This window comes from Erinaceus europaeus, chromosome X (genome assembly GCF_950295315.1).
Source record: "Erinaceus europaeus chromosome X, mEriEur2.1, whole genome shotgun sequence".
Classification (NCBI taxonomy): domain Eukaryota; kingdom Metazoa; phylum Chordata; class Mammalia; order Eulipotyphla; family Erinaceidae; genus Erinaceus; species Erinaceus europaeus.
Genome location: NC_080185.1, coordinates 117,333,820 through 117,354,967, shown reverse-complemented (window position 1 = coordinate 117,354,967; position 21,148 = coordinate 117,333,820). Strand labels below are relative to the sequence as shown.

At 39.9% G+C, this 21,148-nt stretch overlaps 1 protein-coding gene across 7 annotated transcripts in view; it reads right to left on the bottom strand.

Annotated features, from left to right (window-relative positions):
• Positions 1 to 6,262: 6,262 nt before the first annotated feature.
• RPS6KA3 (ribosomal protein S6 kinase A3) overlaps positions 6,263 to 21,148 on the bottom strand; it is a 142,516-nt gene continuing 127,630 nt past the window's right edge. For all 7 annotated transcript variants that reach the window (XM_060182908.1, XM_060182906.1, XM_007538910.3 and 4 more), the window contains 2 exons: positions 13,689 to 13,829; positions 6,263 to 12,852 (listed from right to left, as the gene is read on the bottom strand). In XM_060182908.1, the coding sequence (XP_060038891.1) occupies positions 12,730 to 12,852; positions 13,689 to 13,829 (264 nt within the window). In that variant the 3' untranslated portion in view covers positions 6,263 to 12,729. The remainder of the gene's footprint in view (positions 12,853 to 13,688; positions 13,830 to 21,148) is intronic.

Here is a 21,148-nt window from a genome sequence, read left to right as displayed (position 1 = left end):
TCAGACCTCTGCTGCTTTGTGACAAATTTCGCTTCTCTGTGTTGGAGTTGCTGACTCACTAAACCTTTCACAGTTAGTTCCTCAAGGCGGCTTTCTCCGCATTCGTTCCCAAAGTATATTTCGATGACAGTATTTTATACATATGTCTGCTCTAAGGAATGGAAATGGGAGAATCCATAAGCTCAGTATTATAGGCTGAATTGTGTCCTTCCAGAATTTTCTGATGATTTTTTTAAAAAAGATTTTATTTATTTATTAATGAGAAAGATAGGGGAGAGAGAGAAAGAACCAGACATCACTCTGGTACATGTGCTGCCAGGGATTGAACTCAGAACCTCATGTTTGAGAGTCTAATGCTTTAGCTACTGTGCCACCTCCTGGACCACTTAAGATGATTTCTAACCCTCAATATCTCAAAATGTGACTGTGGTAGCAGACAGGGTCATTAAAGAGGCGATTAAGTCAAAATGAGTTATTTCAGGTGGACCCTAATCCATTATGTCTGGTGTTTTTATGAGAAGAGAATATAAGGACACCAACAGAGAGGGGAAATTCCAAGTGAACAAAGAATGACGACTCAGAAGAGGCCAACACTGCTGACATACTGTACTCATATTTCTATCCTCCAGAACTGTGGTGCCCAGTCTGTAGCCCTTCTATTACGACCACCCCCATGTACTATAGCTGACCATATATGCAACGTTTGTATAGCTTCATTCTCAGGTAATTGTTTTTTAGGAAATCACCTTTCTGTGTGATGGCACAGTGGGTAAGGCAATTCAAACATGAAGTCCCTAGTTCAATCCCTGGCAACACATGTACCAGAGTAAGGTCTGGTTCTCTCTCTGTCATCTCTCTCATCCATTATTTCTTCTTCTCCTTCTTCTTTTGACATTTTATCTATTTATGAGAAAGATAGAAGGAGAAAGAAACAACCAAACATCACTCTGGTACATGTGTTGCTGGGGATTGAACTCGGGACCTCATGCTTAAGAATCCAAAGCTTTATCACTCAACCACCTCCCGAACCACCATTATTTTTCATTAATAAAAAGATTTTTTTAAATGACTTTTATAAAAGGCTCGAGTCTCAGCCTCCCTAAGGAAATGCACATACTGGGGCTCGGTGATGGCACATCTGGTTGAGCACGTGCTACAATGTGCAAGGACCTGGGTTCAAGCCCTCACGTGCAAAGGGAAAGCTTTGCAAGGGATGAAGCAGTACCGCAGGTGTCTCTCTCTTTCTCTCTCTATCACCCCTTCCCTCTCTGTTTCTTTTTTTTTCCCCTCTCTCAATTTCTGACTGTCTCTATCCAGTAAGTAAATAAATATTATACAGATTTTTTTTAAAAAATGCACATACCTAAGTGACAGAAATAAAGTACAATCAAGCACTGTGGCTATCTGGAAAAACATTTGACAGAATCTGGAAATATTCCTCACAAATGGGGAAGCAGGGAGGTGCTGTTGGCACCTAGCGAACAAAGGCCAAGTGCTACTAAACATTTTACAGTACACAGTACAGGCTCCCTTGTCCTCCAAACAAAGCATTAGCCAGTTCAAATAAAGCTGAGAATGAGAATCCATTGTCATATACTCCTCAAAGGGAAACTGAATGATTTACAGAGACCTTAAAGTTCTGGTATTGTCTACCCATTTCTAATATTTTGCAACTTACACTCTTAAAATGAAAAGATATCTATGAAGTCTACCTAAATTGTGCTTCAAGGCCAAATGATTATAAGCTTGAGCTTTGGAGTTAGAGACATGTTCAAATTCAGCTCTTCAGCAACTTACAACTCTATGATCTTGGACATGCTACTTAACCTTTTTGTTTTGAGATAGAGAAGAAAAGAGACAGAAAGCATCTTGTTTAAATGATTTATTTATTTTGAAATGAGTAAGAGCTTTATTGTGGATCACCCAACAGAATACCAGTGATTCATGGCCAAATAACACAAAGCAACCTTCTTAGAGACGTAAGGGATTTGATCTTTCAGAGGCTGTTTTTGTGCTGCAGTTTAAGATGAAGAGACACTCACCATTTAGTCAACTAATGAAAGCCTATTGTGAACACCACTTGTGAAGCTTTCCCCGCTACAAGTGGGTTCCAAGGCCTAGAACCTGGGTCCTTAAATAAGTTTATTGGAAAATGTTTAAATTTAACAGCTTAAAGAAAGTGAGGAGATAAACAATATGGGGCTCTTCATGAAGTCTCATATAATCCTCATTATAGGGACCATAATAATCTTAGGGGATCGGGAGGTAGCACAGCGGGTTAAGCACACGTGGCACAAAGTGCAAGGACTGGCAGAAGGATCCCAGTTCCCGGCTCCCCACCTACAGGGGAGTCACTTTACAGGCAGTGAAGCAGGTCTGCAGGTGTCTTTCTCTCCCCCCTCTTTCCATTTCTCTCTGTCTTATCCATAAGGAATGACATCAACAATAACAATAATAACCACCACAAGGCTACAACAACAATGGCAACAAAAGGGGAAAAAAATGGCCTCCAGGAACAGTGGATTCATGGTGCAGGCACTGAGCCCCAGTAATAACCCTGGAGGCAAAAAAAAATAATCTTGTCTGTATTTTTAGTATTATGCATGGCCTAAACAAGCATATACATACACACTCCTGTCAAGAAGTCTGCGATTGATTGTAACATTCTTGGTTTTTTTTCTCTCTCTTTCTCTTGCTTCAGGTAGAGAGAGAGAGGGAGAGAGAGAGAGAGAGAGAGAGAGAGGGAGAGAGAGAGAGAAAGAGGGAGAGAACAACTATAGAAACAAAGCTCCCTCCAGTGCTGCTATGGCTAGACTCAAGTACATGACAAAGCAGCTCACTATTCAAGAGAACTACAGTAACATTTTTACATTGCCTCAGTATATAGTCATGAAGCCCTTGAAGCTTTCCATCTTATCCTGAATACCTCAATTAATGAGTGGGTAACCCCTAAAGCATCTGTCTGAGGTTTAATTATACTCTTCTCCAAATTCATAGGTCTAAGTCAAAACCCCCAGTACCTTGAAGATGAAGTCTTTTAGAATAAAAGACCTTATCATACACTTGGCCCAGATTCAAGCCCCAGCATCACATGGAGAGCTACTGCATCGAGAGGAGCTTTGGTGTTTCTCCCTTTGTTGTATGTCTGTCTAATCTGAATGAAAACGTCAGCTGCAACAGTGAAATACTCACACATAAAACCCTGGCTCTGAAAAAAAAAAAAAAAAGAAAGAAAACAGAAATCATTGAGTTAAAAATCATCTGGGGGTCGGGCGGTGGCGCAGCGGGTTAAGCGCATGTGGCGCAAAGCGCAGGGACCAGCGTGGGGATACCGGTTTGAGCCGGCTCCCCAACTGCAGTGGAGTCGCTTCACTGGCGGTGAAGCGGTTCTGCATGTTTCTTTCTCTCCCCCTTTCTGTCTTCCCCTCCTCTCTCCATTTCTCTCTGTACTATCCAACAACGACAACATCAACAACGACAATAATAGCCACAACAAGGCTACAAGGCTACAACAACAAGGGCAACAAAAGGGGGGGAAATGGCCTCCAGGAGCAGTGGATTCATGGTGCAGGCACTGAGCCCCAGCAATAACCCTGGAGGCAAAAAAAAAAAAAAGAAAAGAAAAAATCATTTAAACTCTAATGCAATATGGTATCCATATAAGAAGAAATCTGAGCAGTAGTTCAAGCATGTGGAGAGGCAGCAAGACAGGAAGACACTCCTAAGAAAAACCCTGGTAATACCTTGATCTTGTATTTTCAAATCCTCGAACAGTGAAAAAATGAACTTATGTTGTTTAAACTGCCCAGCCTAGTGCTTGTTATGGCAGACCTAACAAACTTGATACATCATAGAAGAAAACTACTAAAATTGTCAGACAGGAAGGAAAGGATTAACTGAAGTCTATAATCTATTCCTTCTTAATCAACTCAATCAAATTTACTTTTTATTTTCTTAAAGAGCACTGTTTACGCCCACCTCGGTTATGGTGACCCTGGGGATTGAACCTGGGACCCAAGAGCCTCAGGCATGAGAGTCTTTTGCTTAACTATCCTCCTGATCCCATGAATTTCCTTTTTTTGCCTCCAGGGTTATTGCTGGGGCTCAGTAAGAATCCACTGCTCCTGGAGGCTATTTTTCCCATTTTGTTGAACTTGTTGTGGTTGTTATTATTGTTGTTATAGCTGTTTTTGTTGTTGGATAGGACAGAGAGAAATCAAGAGAGGAGGGGAAGACAGAGAGGAGGAAAGATACACACCTGCAGACCTGCTTCCCCGCTTTGAAGTGACCCCCCAAGCTGGGTGCCCAAACCGGGATCCTTATGCCAGTCCTTGAGCTTTGTGCCATGTGCTTTCAACCTGCTGCGCTACCGCCCAAGCCCACTATGAATTTCCTTTCAAAGGTGCCAATATTCACTAGCAGAAAGGAAATGTTCTTTTTAAAAAATATTTATTTATTCCCTTTTGTTGCCCTTGTTGTTTTATTATTGTTGTTATCGATGTCATTGTTGTTGGATAGGACAGAGAAATGGAGAAAGGAGGGGAAGACAGAAAGGGGGAGAGAAAGATAGACACCTGCAGACCTGCTTCACCGCTTTTGAAGCGACTTCCCTGCATGTGGGGAGCTGGGGGCTCAAACCAGGATCTTTCCGCTGGTCCTTGTGCTTTGTGCCACCTGCGTTTAACCCGCTGTGCTACCACCCAACTCCCCGGAAATGTTTTTTTTTTTATTATTTTTATATTTTACTCTATTTTTAAAAAATTTTTTATTTCTAAAAAGGAAACACTGACTAACCCATAGGATAAGAGGGGTACAACTTCATACAATTCCCACCACCAGAACTCTGTATCCCATCCTCTCCTCTGATAGCTTTCCTATTCTTTAACCCTCTGGGAGTATGGAGCCAAGGTCATTCATTATGGGGTGCAGAAGGTGGAAGGTCTGGCTTCTGTAATTGCTTCCCCACTGAACATGGAAGTTGACAGGTCAATCCATACTCCCAGCCTGTCTCTCTCTTTCCCTAGTGGGGAAGGGCTCTGAGGAAGCAGAGCTCCAGGACACATTGGTGGGGTTGTCTGTCCAGGGAAGTCTGGTCGGCATCATGTTAGCATCTGGAACCTGGTGGTTGAAAAGAGAGTTAACATACAAAGCCAAACAAATTGTTGAGCAATCATGGACCTAAAGGCTGGAATAGTGCAGATGAAGAGCTGGGGGCCCTCCATTTTGTAGATAGCTAGTAGGCATATTTTAGTTATATTCCAAAGGGCCTGTGGCTATACTAGTGTTTTGGTTTTTTTTTGCCTGAGCCTGAAATCTGATATGTAGGTGGGTCCTAATTATTGTCTGGGGAGGTGATGTCATGGCTGGCAGAAGGACCAGAAGCTGGATCAGGGAAGAGAGTAGCTCCCTAATATGGAAAGGGGCATAAATCGATAGAGTTTATAGTCAACAATATTTATATCCCTTTCCCATATTACAGAAATGTACTTTAAGATTCTTTTATCAAGATACACTTGACACACACAGATGGTTTGCTGTTAAAATTATTAATTTATGGGGCACATTGACTAGACAAGACAATCGGACTCATTTAAATTGTGTAATTTATAAAATATTAAAAGCAAAACCAAATGATTGTCTTTGCTTGAACAATGGCTCTGCATATATTGCTCAGAGGAAACTTGTCCTTTAATCCTGAACCCAAAATGCAACATACTGAATGAGACAGAGGCATTTTAGAATTAAGTCTGATAATCTCAGGCTGTTTTCAGAAAAGACGGTTTCATCTGGGCCTGGTGTTCATTCTGTCTTTTGAAACATTACTTAGGTCTGGGATTGGGTATGTAGTTGAGTGTGATTCAATAAACACTTTGGGTTAACCAAGACTGTCCAGAAAGAATAATTTTGCATAAGGATCCCAGTTCGAGGAGGCCCTGGCTCCCTACCTGCAGGGGGGGGGTCGCTTCACTTCTCTCCCCCTCTCTGTCTTCCCCTCCTCTCCTGATTTCTCTCTGTCCTACTCAACAACAACGACAGTAATAACAACAATAACAAGGATACACAACAAGGGTAATAAAAGGGAAAAAAATAGCCTCCAGGAGCAGTGGATTCGTAGTGCAGGCATTTCTTATTAACTTACAGAGATTCTTTTGTTAAGTTCTATCAGTTCAAACTTGATAAGTTTACACTTTGGGTAGAATATTTTGATATTATGAAGGATTAATAGTCATATAATTGAAATAATCTGATAAAGGTACATACATGCATTTATTTGAAACTTTATTATATAAATTTTCATTTCTTTTAAAGATTACAAAACCTGTTCTGTGACAGGAATACAAGCAATATTGTTCCAGGATTATTCATGGATACATCTGAAAGAGCTTAGATTACACATTAATAGTATGATTTGAAAACTTTCCAGATTAGACTCTAAAGGAAAACAATTTAAAGTACTCAGTGATATTTGATCCTTTACAAGCACTTCATAATTATGGCAGCAGTGCCAAGCATCTGATGCAATTGAACCACCAATAAAAGGTACAATACATATGAACTCATAATATGGTACCTTGGGCTTCTGGCATGCCTTACTACAGAGAAATTAATATAAAGTAAGATCATATATAATAGTAGAAAAATATTTGTGATTTTTTTCTTTTTTAAAAACAGTTGAAGTAGATGCCCACCCCACTCCCACTCATGGCCAAAAATGCAAAATAATTACATCCCTTAGATGTATACCTTCCCTTTTGCTTAGGGTGTATGAGTTAAGATAAACTGGATACATACACATAATTTTAAGAGTTAAAAACTCACCACCCATAATTATTAAAGAAGCTAAGGACTGGCAATACCTTGAAGCTTTAAATTAAACAACAACAACAACAACAACAACAAAGCATTAGATGGCAAATTACACTTAGAGAAACACACACCAAAACCTTTATCCTTATGTCTTTGCTTTGTATTTAAAAGTTCTACTTTAAATACTTGTTTGAAAAACTCAGTATACAGTTCATTCAGTACTATAGTGATAATAAGTGTAGAGATTTTTCACTTTCATTAGATATTGAACTAATCTACTTAGAGAGGACTATTATAGCAACTCTCTTCTCACATACATTTACATATATTGTACTCAAATGGTACGTGCTCTAAAGAGGTTTTCTTGAGGTTTGTACCTCTGAACTTAGTCTCTAAATTTCCTTTCCACTAATCTCTATTCAATGTCATATACTTTGCTAGTTGCTCTGGGAGAAGTCATGGACATTTAAACAGCTTATCATGCACTTCAAGGTTATATGGCAAAATAATGAGGAAAGTGCCTTAAGAGGTAGGAAGTAGGCTCTCATCCCAACCCTTGGTATGCCCTGTTATGAACAGTTTAAAGACTGGAATCAAAGTGGTAAATGTGAGACAAGGCTTAAGAAAATTAAGTCGACTTAGTTACCAGAATTCTTTGAGAACACTCAGTCACAATGGAACCAGTTACAAGTCACTCAATCACACAGAATACAGCAGTGTCAAAAATACACAAAGCACACTGTAGATACAAATTCTTCTTGGCCATTCATATTTAGGTATTATCAATCTGTAGATTCTTCACTCAAAAAAGTGGTTATGAGTGGTTCTGCAGAATACCACAGTCCCAAGAAAGGAAATTTACTTCAATAACTGGTCTCTACAACTCATCGGGGAGACCAGAAAAATGTAAGCAATCTGGAGTTTAAAAGAGAATGATTTTGATGAACTGAAACAGAAATACTGAGCTAAGTCAACTTATCTGTAATTAAATAAGGCTCAAAGTATACATCCAGTTTAAGGTTAGTCACAAGGAGTTGGACCTTTCAGAGGGACAGTACTCTAGGACTAGATTGGAACCTCCTGGTTTAAGCACCAAGGGCCAGCCATGGGACCTATCACATTTGCTAATCACAGAAAACAGGCCTTTTCTGACCCTTTACATTCCTGAGATATCTGTCCTAATGCCTTCATAAATCTCAAGTGCTCCATACAGTCAACTTAAAGAGAATCATTTTCATAAGATATAGTTAAAATGGGCTGGTGAAATAACTCACTTGGATTGTGTGCGGCTTTGCCATGTGTGTGACCCACGTTTGAGCCGGGCCTTCACTGCACTGGAGGAAGCTTTGGTGCTGCGGTGGTGTCTCTCTCTTTCCTCTCTCCCTAAAAAGAAATACTAAAGCAAGCTAAAAAAATTTAAGTCATCTATAAAGGCCAGAAAGTGGACAATATAAAAACCATGTTGAGATATGTATTGTTGGTTTCCATGGTGACTAAGCACATCTGCAGCAAGGTCCCCAAATCTTCACTGCTTTTCTTTTTAGTCCTCACCCTAGGGTGGTGCTATCCTCCTCCATCCTACCTGTGAAGCCTCTGCACACCTATCCCACCTCCAAGTCTCTTCTTGAGTAGAGGGTGCAGGGCACAGCTGATCAAACCTCTCTCTGACCCCCAACAGAAACCACTTGTTAGAAAGATGGGAAATGGTTGACTCAACTCTGCTCTTTGTTGCACACATGTGACATGTGCATTCTCTACCACACACATACCCTCTCCAGGTACTTGTTAAATGACATCCCACGTCATTCTCACTGCATCCTGAACTCTGTGCCTTGTTAAATCTATTATGTTTGGACTTTTGGGGTTGCTTATGAATAAATGAATCCCTATCAAAATTGTTAAAGACAAGAGTCTGTATAAACTAGAAGAAACTAAAGTGATTTCTATTTTTTAAAAATCAAAAGTACATATTTTACCATGCATGAAGATCTGGGTTTGAGCCTCCAGCCACCACATGGGAGTACCATGGTGGTGGAGAAGTGCTATGGTTTTTCTCCTCTCTGTCTCTTGCCCTCAGTCTGGAAAAGAGAAAAAGTAAGGACTCCACAAGGATCAGTGGAATCACTTAGGCACAAGCCCCAGCAAAGTTCTGGTAGGAAAAAAAAAAATCAAAAGGCAAAACAAACAAACCCCTAAAAAGCCAAAAACAAGGAAAAAAAAAACAAATAAAAAAACCCAAAACCTTACCTTAAAATCATCACTAGACAGGGAAAATATAAAACACATGGCAGTGTAATCTTTACTTTCCAGTATGTGCTTGGCATTGCAATCTACCATTTTGGAAACTGTTTGGAGTAGAAAGCAACAAGAAGTATATAGAAGTGGCCTGGTAGGACTGGCAAAATATCGCGTTGTCAGAAAAGCCATGACATTTTTCCTATGCAAAGATGCATCTTAACTTTCCTGACAACCCAACATCTCACCAGGTTAATGCACCTGACTGCAACTTGGGTTTAAGCGCAGACTAACCCTTATTACACTGGGAGAAGCTTCAATGCTATGGTGTGCCCTCACCCCCACCCTAAGCCCCCAGTCTGTTTCCTTCTATCTAAAAAAGTAGCCCAAAGCAATGAAGCCTCAGGGAGAAAAACCAAAGGGGGGGGGGGGGGCTGACAATTTAGTTCCTTCTTTCACACTGTAAGACTGATTTAAAACTTCCTGGTGAAAGGCCTCACAACTTCAGGTGCCTGAAAGAATTACACCTGAAAAAACTGAAAAGTTAACTCTTCACAATAATTACTTACAGAGCACACTGTTGGCCAGGTTTATCTGCTGTATGTCACAGGCAATAGAAAACCCCAGAACCTCACAAAAAATAAATTGTGTTCATGAACTGCTTTGTAGGAAGAAAGCTTTCAGTTTTATGAACACGTAACTTGCTTTTTTCTTTGATGAAACTGGCAACTGGACTAGGGAAAGGATCAATAAACCCTGAAAGCAATAAACTTGGCATTCTTTTACCAGTGGAGGACAGTCCCATAAATATACATATTGTTTTTGAACAACTCATCTCCTGGCCAGGTAATAATATGAAGGGAAGGCAGCATGGTGTCATGAGGAAAGAAAATTGAATGGGAAGTTAAGGACTCAAGTTTGCTTTGGGTCTCAGGTTCTTAACATTTAATATAGAAAGTTGGATTAGATAAATTTTAAGTATTTACACATTTACTTCTGGTTCTTAAAAATAATATGATGGACAGTACACCCAAGTAATTACTGAATAGCATCAGTATAAAAAAATCTGAAAATAAATGTATTTTTCTGCCCAGAATTACTTTAGCATTTTAAAAGGGACAAGGATTTGGTATGACTATGGTTTGAAAAACTGAACAGAAATGGAAAAAAGCTTTCTTTCCAGAAATGGGAAGGAAGCATCTTTTAATAGTTAGCATCCATCTACTCAAGAATTTTAAAAAGCTTTTTTCATCTAGATCTTCTAAAATCCTTCTTCCTACATTATTTTATTTGGAAGATAAACTTCATTTGGTTTCTATGCAACAATTATTTTTTGTCACTTAGGCAAGAGTAGTGCTACAGATTATCCCTTTCTCTGGGAAAGGAGAAGATTAGGAGTGAGAAGAGGCTTCCACATCATTTAGATAGACCGTACTCTCTTGGATTTGTATTCTAAGGGGGGAAAACTTTGAAACTTGTGGTAGAATTTTTTGATTTAAATAGCTTACTACTTGACCAAGGAAGACTGGGCAACTCTTGAGGCAAGTTCAGTTACCTTTTTCTTGCTCATGTATAGTTCATTTTACAGAGTGATGTATGTTCAGTAACTTGGTGAAGATATAGAACTTTAATAGGATAAAATTACAGAGGGAGCCAGATGGCTTACCCATTAGAGAACACACTTTACCGTGCATGAGGACCTGAGCTTGAGCCACATGGGAGCACCATGTAAAGGGGAAGCTTCATGAGTGGTGAAGCAATGCAGTGGTGTCTCTCCTTTATTCTTTCTCTCCCTTTCATCCTTTATCTGGAAAAAAAAAGTCTACCAGGAGCAATGGAATTCTATAAGCATTAAGGCTTAATGAAATCCTAGTGGCAAGAAAAAAATTGTAGAAACTACCAAATTAAATATTGATAACAAATGCTGTGATTTAAAGAAATGTGGTAGCCATTATGAAAACAAATAATTTCTGAAGTTAAAGGAAACATTATATATAACTATACAGGAGGGATTCAGAAAACACTAATTAGTGAAATATCCACTTTGCCTAGCTTGGTTATGATGTTAGGTTAGAACATAGATTGTTTGGTCAAGAATGTTTTATTCCCTAGAATAAAAAGATTTAAATTTGGGCTGGTCAGCGAAATAGATCACTTGGATAGTGCTTCTGCTTTGCCATGTGCGTGACCCAGTTCCAAGACGGGCCTCCACTACATTACAGGAAGTTTTGGTGCAGTGAGGTCTTTCTCTTTCTCTCTATCTGAAAAAATCAGCCCAGAGCTGTGAAGCCCTGGTAACAACAGTTTTAAATCAACTTTATACAGAGGTCCATGGACTTTTTATTACATTTAAATTAGTGTTTCAAGAAATAACACTGCGATGGGATAAAAATTATGATTTACCTCTTTTGCCAAAAGAGCATACTTTTCTTGCAGGTTTACAAGATACCTTATTCATATGCTAAATTCTGTAACATCATCTATATAAACATGAAATATCCAATGTGACTTCTGATCTAATTTCCTCCATTTCTCTCTTCTCCATGACTCTTTGATGTATATTGGCAAAATCTCAAATTACATACCAAACACTAGTACAGATACTACTTCTAAGTGCAAGACGGGCCGGTAAAATAGTGCACCTGGCTAATGCACCTGTTTAGTCATGCACGTGACCCAAAATGGAAGCCAGGCCCTCTCCACACTGGAGGAAGCTTCAGTGCTGTGATAGCTCCTCCCCTCCCCTTTTCTATCTGAAAAAGTCAGACTGGAGCAGTGAAGCCCTGGTGACAACAACAACAATAGCAACAACAACAACAACAACAACAACAAAGTGCAAGGACTACTTCCTTAATGAGAAAGAACCTTAAAGAGTTACAAAGTACATGGACTAACTTCATAGGTATACACTTGATGCCATGTCACACACATAACTTTATCACAACAGCTCTCTTCTAGATTAGTCTGACAGAGCACCTGACTTTAAGAAACAAATGAAGGAACCAGTGAAACAGACACAGGGGAAGATACGTACATTTTGGAAGTATTACATTCAACAGCTGTTCTATTACCTGGCCATTTTTAGGGCTGTCCAACAATACTGTTAATCAGGTGAACTATTTAACCAGATTTAATAGTCAATTAATAACAATAGATTCCAAGTTAAACAAGGCATGTATACATTAAAGAAAGCAGTACAGAAATGTACTGTATATGAACTGTTTACAAAAACATACAAAATGTCGGATGGCACAAGGGATACAGTGCTAATATAAAGGGATTGTTTAAGCTAAGTGCTTAACATAAACTGTCCATCCCTATAACTGACAAAGAATATTTAAGGGACATGAAATATTTCCTATAAAAATAATGCTATATGGTGTACTTTATTCAGTGTATTTTTAGGTGGTATTCATATGTTCATTATTCTTGTTGATTCAGTGAATACATCTTCATCATATTTCCATTTCCACTACATCTGAAGCTCCAGGAAAATCTTACTTGCTAACAATCATTTAAAGCGAGAAGAGAAGAGACGAAAGCGGGAGCAGCAGCAGGAGCAGCAGCATTATGGGTACCAGCTGGGACAGTGTGTGCTTGCAGATGTCTCTCAGATATGTGCTACCTGTCGCCAGAACTTGTGCTATCAGCTTACACCATGGTACCAAATATCTCACTGAGGTCACTTCACAGGGCTGTGGAGGTGATTTTCTTAATACCTCTCCGCTGAGCAAGAGTAGAGCGGCCTACTGGTTCCAAAACTGGTGACTGATTACGGTTTAAAGCAGAATAAGTAGCTGCCATGGCACCCTGAAATCAGAAAAGTCACATCAGAAATGGTAATGTGTAGTAGCCATAGGCACACAGAATTAGAAATGGAGATTTCCCCCCTCCACAGATAATATCTGCCTCTATATTTTATCTGGATTTTACTGACATCAATGAAAATAACCACACTGATCAAATCATCTGATTAAAATTGCCAAAGTCTAAGTGGGAGGTTAAATGTGAGGAAAGGGATGACTTTACAATCAACAGCCCTTACTTTTCTCAGCATTATTCAACTCCCCCACCTCCCCTATATGTAATCCCTTACTATGAGACAACAGGGATGCATATTTTATTTTACTACTCAGCTTTGGCTACCGGTGGTGGTGGTGGGGTTGAATTTGGGACTCTGAAGCCTTAGGCACAAGAGTCTCTTTGCATAGTCACTGTACTGTCTCCACCGCCCTGCATACTTTATTTTAACCTGTGGAATGTCACAAATGACCACCTCAAGGAATTTGTTTGGGGGTGTGCACAAGGAACCAAAGTATAAAGAAAAAGTTCAGAAATCCTGGAATGTATAGACACCTATCTTGGAGAAATGGGGAAATGTACCTTCATGACAACAATAATCCTTCTTTCAATACAGTGATATTGAAGTTAGAGGGAAGAAAGTTCAGAAATCCTTAAGTTTATCTGACAAATTCAGAAATAATTTTTCAAAACTACTTTTATTTAGGTATTTCTGACACGTCTCAATCTTTCTCTTCTACCATACCCACTAGAAGAATCTCCTATGAGAACTGGCTACTGGCTGAGAGGAGGCGTCTGGGGGCATGGAGATGCTGTGACAGGCTCTCCTGAGCGGGGCAGCTCACCTTCACTAGGTGTGGTGCATCCTGTCTGTTTAGTTGGTATTGAGGCAGTTGGTCCCAGTGGACAATCCAAGGATGTCTGAGCACAAGGGCAGCAGTCAGTCTCTGATGAGGGTCGACATGAAGCATCTTTGATACCAGATCCTACAGGAAGAAAAAGAACAGTAAACTTAAAGCATTTTTCTTATCATCACTGGGACTCTATTGCTGCAGACCAACTTTTTCAGAAAAGAGAATAAGAACAAAAATAGAGACAGACACAGAGGGAGAGACGAAAGATGCCACAGCACTGAAGCTTCCCTAGGTATGGTGGGGACCAGGCTCAAACCAAAGCAGGCACCTTCCCGGGTGAGCTATCTTGTCAATCCAGCTTACACCTTTCTGATTACTCTATTTTTTTTTTTTTTTTAGTAGCATTTGATATTGCTGAGCATTCTTCCTTAATGTTTATGACACAAAGTTTTCCTAACAGCAGACCTCTCGGTAAATAGCAGTTTGGTCAACAAATAAAGTACTTTATACCATATAGCATTATTTTTATAGGAAATATTTGATGTCCTTTAAATATTCTTTATCAGTTATAGGGATGGACAGTTTATGTTAAGCACTTAGCTTAAACAATCTGTTTATATTAGCACTGTATCCCTTGTGCCATCCAACATTTTGTATGTTTTTATAAGCAAGATAATTAATTTAATTAATTAATTTATTATTGGATAGAGACAAAGAGAAATTGAGAAAGGAGAAGGAGACAGAGAGGGAAAGAGACAGAGAGACACCTGCAGAGACACCTTCACTATTCATGAAGCTTTCCCCCTTGCAGGTGGGGACCAGGGGCTTGAACCTGGGTCCTTGAGCACTATAATGTGTGCTCTTACCAGGTATGCCACCACCTGGTTCCTAAACAAGATAATTTGGCACCAAAAAAAAAAAGGCAAAAATCCCAGTCTCTTGTTTTCCCTGAAGAACAACAATTTGTTGCATTACAAAGGTCAAATTTACATTTTCAAATATTTTTATTTATTTATAATTGGATAGAAACAGAGAGAAATTGAGAGGAGAGGGGGAGATAGGGAGGGAGAGAGACAGAGAAGATACCTGTAGCTCTGCTTCACCATATGTGAAGCTTTTCTCCTGCAGGTAGCAATCAGGGGCTTGAACCTAGGACCGTGTGCACTGTAATGTGTATACTCAACCAGGTGTGCCACTGCCCGGCCCCAACAAATTTACATTTTACATTTTATGTACTTTGGTCCCCCTCTCCCCTAAGGTATTCTTAGCTTTCTACAGTTTTATCGTTGTGTTTAAGTAATTTTCAAAAAGATGTTTTCTTTTTCTCATATTTTTTGGTGCTACTGGTTATATTAAAAAGCAGATAAACATAGTCTAATAGTAAGGATTTCATCATAGAGTTCTAAATCACCCTCCCACAAAGTTCTTTTAAGTTTTTTCTACTCCAAAAGCAACTTGTGGGCATTAAAGGTAAATAAAAAACATACAGAAAGTAAAGAACATGAAGAATACTCATAACCCTACTTTCAGAGATGAATGCTTTCTACCTACTCAAGAAATCGAGATCACACTTTTCCTTCCTTCCTTCCTTTTTTTTTTTTTTTTTTTTTTGCCTCCAGGGTTATTGCTGGGCTTGGTGCCTGCAATAACCACTGATCCACTGCTCCTGGAGGCCATTTCCCCATTTTGTTGCCCTTATTGTTATAGTAGTTGTTGTTGGATAGGACAGAGAGAAGTCGAGAGAGGAGGGGAAGACAGACAGGGGAGAGAAAGACACCTGCAGACCTGTTTCACTGCTTGTGAAGTGACATGCCCCTGCCGGTGGTGAACTGGGATCCTTATGCCAGTCCTTGAGCTATGCACCAATGTGTACTTAACCTGCGGCACTACCACCCACCCCCTTTGTTTCTTTTTCTTGCTTTCTTTTTTTTAATTGCTAACAGGTTATAGCTGCTTCACCTTGGATAGAACCTGAAGGAAAAAGTGTTGGGTGAGATGAGTCAGGAAGAGAGTAATGGATACTGGATAGCCTCACATGAAGACGGAACTTAGGAGACAGAGTCAGAAACAGAGTGGTATACTGCACCAAAGCAAGGGGTTCTGGGGAAGGATCCAAAGAGGGGGGCTTGGGGTCCTTGGGGCAAGAGTATTTTGTAGCTATCATGCGGAGCTGGGAAATTGTGCCCATCTGTACATAACTGTGCTGTAAACCATTAACTCCCCAATAAAATGGAAAAAACAAAAGTTGGTCTGGAGCAGTGAAGCCTTAGTGACAACCAAAATAAGTAGACAGATAAAATCTACAGAAAGTTGCAAAAACAGTCCAGGTATACTATAAGACTTAGATTAATTTTAAACACATCTGTGTGCTAATCTTTGTGCTTTTGGCCAAGTCACTTCAAGCTACCTTTCCTATTGCTAGTACCCTCTAATAGCTACTTTTTCTAAGCTTTCTCTTTAAATAGCTATAATTCCCAGAATTTTTTCTTTGTCTCTTTCATCACTCTGCTAGATAAACTCAATCATACTCATTGTGATAGCTATTAGAGATGCTACCAACTCCTACCTGCAATGTCCAGCCCAGACTTCTCTAATTGGATCGACATTAATCTAGTCAATTGTCTAATGGAGATCAGAGATATATATCTTAATTATATATCAAAGAGCATTTAAAATTCATAATGTCCAAATGTCCAACCTTCACTTCGCTTAAAACTACAGCTGTATTCCACATCTTACTGAAGGACAGATATCACCACCCACTCACTTGCCTGAGGTACCAACAAGGACTGCATACTAGAAGCTTGACATCTGTTTCTTCCTCCCTTCTTCTGCGTAATAAACCACCAAATTCTACTCTGCTTACTAAGTATCTCTTCCATTTGGCTCAAATCCCACTATAAGTACTCCAGGCCCCAATCATTCATGATATAAAATAATGAAAAGCCTTACAAACAGTGCTGGCAATATTAGGTGAGTGAGGACTGAATGAAATAACACAGGTCAACATGTTAGCAAAGTCTCTGGCATTTAAGCATTCAGTAAGTGATAGTCATGACTCTGTTCTCTTCAAAGCCACATGCTTCTCAAGTTCATATGATGAATGACATTAACAGATGAAACTTGCTCTTGAGGGGACATGCCACTTGTTAAAGTCCTCTCTCCTAGTTTCCTGGATGTACATGATAACTACATCATGCCTACAATCAAGTCTCTCTTTTTTAGTGAGTGACACAGAGAAACCAGAGCATCACTCCATGACTTCATTATATTCTGTACTTGTTATGTGGCACAGGGATTGAAGTCAGGGCATCTGTGTGCATGGCACGCTCTCTACCACTGAGTCACCTACTCAGTCACAAGTTTTACCTGGACATATAGGCAAAACTCATTAGTAATAATGTCCATTTATAAGAGAGGCTGTGAGCTGAATGTTGTTTTTTGTGCTTTGTTTCTATATTTTCACCGATTTTTCTTTAATTCAAAAAACCATACTGGAATTCAAATGAAGGAGAACCAAATTATTTAATTTGCTTTCCCTTATTAAAAAAAGCATGTAACTTGTTAAGTTCTGATATTATGCAGTAACATGACGTGATATGTGTCTTCACAGTCTGTGGCAGACTCTGTAGGTAAGATTCTGCTCTACAGAATGAAGTTTCATGATGAAATCACTATGGTGCTAATTATTTTTCAATAATTAGTTCCTCAATACCTGAGCAAACCCTCCAATGGAGCACGATCTATAAAGACAGTCATAGCCTTGGCCCTCTCACGTGCGCTCTGGTACTAGTAATATTAAAGTACTCACAGGTCCCTGGAAGCATTCTGCCATTCCCATGACCAATTATTTCATGTGTTGCTTCTGCAGTCTGGGATGGATAACATCCTTCTGCTTTCCAAAGCTGCCTGGAAAATCCCTTTACTGTCTCTGGAAAGCTTTCCCTGAAATCATCTCAACTTGGGGTCATTTGTGAACTGCTTTTGCACAGGAATGTGCCACTATGATGATACATGTGTGATATTGTGACTTATCATTTAGTTTGATCAAAATACAGTTCTCATGTACATTAGCTTTTCATCCAGGGTCTCCACAGTTCAGCTCCTGAAGCCTTGGACTTGGCCTAAAGATATTTTTTGTTAGGTTAATGAGATAACTTTGGAACTAACCTAAGAGCAGGATCTGGCAGCAGACACAATTCCTGAGCAGAAAATGTGCGTTAAGCCTCTATGCCAGAGTTGCTCCAAGGGGCTTGATGTGGCTTCAGCCCAGCTGGTAAAGCAGGGGCTTGCAGTGAAAGCAGTTCTAATGGCCCGAGTTCAGTTAGCCCAAGTGTGCTGCAGCTGCAGAACCTTCCTGATCCTCAATACAAGAGAGCTAAGAGGGAGGACTTGCTAGGCTAGAACTGCTGCTGTAATCTAGACCAGCACAACGGCTGAACCCGTTTATCTGGTCCCAAAGTGCAAACGTTTGGGTATAAATGAAGAAAAGAAAAACAGCAGCTATGAGTAAAAGAGTGAATGAGTCAATTATGTGGAGAGGAAAGCAGCCAGCATTACATTAATATCCTCAAAGAAGTTCAGAGCAAGAAATAACACTGTCTCTTAGCTTCATTATACCAGATGCCTAAAAGAGTGAAACGCATATAGGTACAACCACTCCTGCTTTTGGAACCCAACAAGACAGAATCAAAGTCTTCAAACCTGAGTGGTCATGCCCAGAGACATATCTTCAGAAGATATGATGAACTGGACAGTCACTCATGACTGAGTGATATTTTAGTAATGAGCCAGTATCTCTTTTATCTTTACAATTGCTTTGCTATTAGGTTCATGTTCGAAGACTAGGGAGTGGATGGTGATACTGTGATTTATAAGGGAAACAACAACAAAACAAAAACAAACAAACAAAACAAAGTCATGGTGTCCACGGCTCATAGGTTCCAAAACTCCTGGAATTTCCTTAAATGTTGAAAGCTCAAGGCGTCTTTTGTTATTATATGCAGTTACATGTACTAAATTACAGTCATCTCCATCACTCATTAATTTTTTTTTTTTTTTGCCTTCAGGGTTATTGATGGGACTCGGTGCCTGCACCACGAGTCCACCGCTCCTAGAGGCCACTTTTTCCCACTTTGTTGCCCTTGTTGTTTATCATCGTTCTTGTTATTATTGATGTCATTGTTGTTGGACAGGGCAGAGAGAAATGGAGAGAGGAGGGGAAGACAGAGAGGGGCAGAGAAAGACAAACACCTGCAGACCTGCCTCACCGCCTGCAAAGCGACCCCCTGCAGGTGGGGAGCTGGGGGCTCGATCTGGGATCCTTACACCGGTCCTTGCGCTTTGCGCCATGTGCGCTTAACCCGCTGTGCTACCGCCTGGACCCCCTATTAATTTTTTAATGGGGGGGAATACATTACTCTACCATCCAAGAAGTTCTACACAGATGTTATTTTAAATATTTTATTTATTATTGCATAGAGACAGAGAGAAACTGAGAGGGGAGGGAGAGACAGAGGGAAAGAAAGAGAGATACCTGCAGCCCTGCTTCCCTACTCATGAAGCTTTTGCACTGCATGTGGGACCAGGAACTTGAACCTGGGTCCGTGGCACGTTATAATGTATGTACTTAATTAGATGTGCCACCACCTGGCCCCACAGATTTATTTCCACTGTGTGATGTCAGGGATCAGTCAGGTCATGCAAAATACTGCTTCTTGACTTTAGGGCTCAGGACAGGGCTGACTGCTAGGAAAATGAACCATCTGATTATAGGGCTCCAGGAGCTAGCCTACCTAGAGCATGGTGAGTAGTGCACCACCCTCTAGCCCCACCACGTGTGAAGTCCTGGGCTTGAATTCTAACATCACACAGGAGCACCAGTGCACTAGTGGAAGCACCAGAGATAGCACAACAGTGCTATGGTGTCTCTCCCTCACTATGACAGAAAAGAATGTAAAAAAAAAAAAAAAAACTGACCTAGAAGCAGTGGAGCTGCAAATATGTGAGGCCCTGACACAAAATAAATAAATAAAAATAGAGGGGTGGAAGTTTCATTTCCATCTCCAACTTCGGGAGAGGGCTTAGAGATGGACTCAATCCCCAATGGCCGATGACTGAATTAATTATGCCTATGCCAGAAGTTGAAAAACAAGATCAGACGAGAAAACACAAGCAGAACCTGAACTGGAGTTGGTGCATTGCACCAAAGTAAAAGACCCTGGGGTGGGTGGTGGGAGAGTACAGGTCCAAAAAAAGATTACAGAGATCCTAGTGGGGGTTATATTGTTGTGTTGAAAACTGAGAAATGTTATGCATGTACAAACTATTGTATTTACTGTCAAATGTAAAACATTAATCCCCCAATAAAGAAATTAAACAAAAATAATAATTACGCTTATGCAATGAAGTCTCCACACAAAAACCCAAAGATAGGGTTCAAAGAGCTTCTGGGTAGGCAAACATGATTCGGGGAGAGTGTCACAGTTAAAGAGGGCATGGAAGTTCAGAGCCATTTCCCCATGTACCTCTTCCAACGGGTGTCATCTTCATCCTTTTCCATATCCCTTTGCAATCAATTGGTAAATCTATAAGCAAAAATTTGCTTTGAACCCTTTGTGGGAACTTTTCTTTTATAGCCAGTCTGTCAGGATAGGCTACAATCTGGGTTTGGAACTGATACCTGAAGGTGAAGGAGTGGCCTGGTCATTGAAATCTCCAATTTTCAGCTGGTAGGTAAGAAACCAGGCAGTAACAGCCCGGGTTTTAAATTGGAGTCTGAAATCAGGGACAGACTTGTGGGATAGTTTGCCTGAAGAACCCGATGAATGGAATATGTTAGAATTGACTGAAACTGTAGGTTGCCCAGTTGGTGTATAAAGCATTTTTTGTTAATATGTGGGGGGGAACTCCTATCCACACTGACTTGGGCAGCGTCAGGACCTCTGATTACATGACAATGAATTGCATATTTCTGCATATCTCTCAGCTTGACTGAGAGCTTTCTGATAATAGAAATTCTATCACAGGCACACCTTTTATCCCTGGAATGGCCATTTATTAAAAGCATAGGAGGTACACAATCCATAAATTTAAAATGAACACAATACCCCAAAATGAACTGTCCGCTTTAAGCAATTTTACCGTTCAAAAAATAGCAATGGATGAACTTCATTTTAAATAGTTACAAAACCAAACAAAATCTACAAGGATATTAAAGCGTTTAAGTGAATTTTATGCTCTGTGCCAAAATTATCTTTATTCATTTGTGACATTTTATATTTAATTATTCAATCATCAATCTCTAACTTCCATCTATAGGAAAAACTTAGTAAGTTTGTACTTGTGTATACCAGATAGGGACAGTGGTCTGAACTCTCTCATAAAAATTAAAATCCAAAAAAAGAAAAATATAAGTGAAATTAAACATGAAAACCCAGTAAGCACTTTTA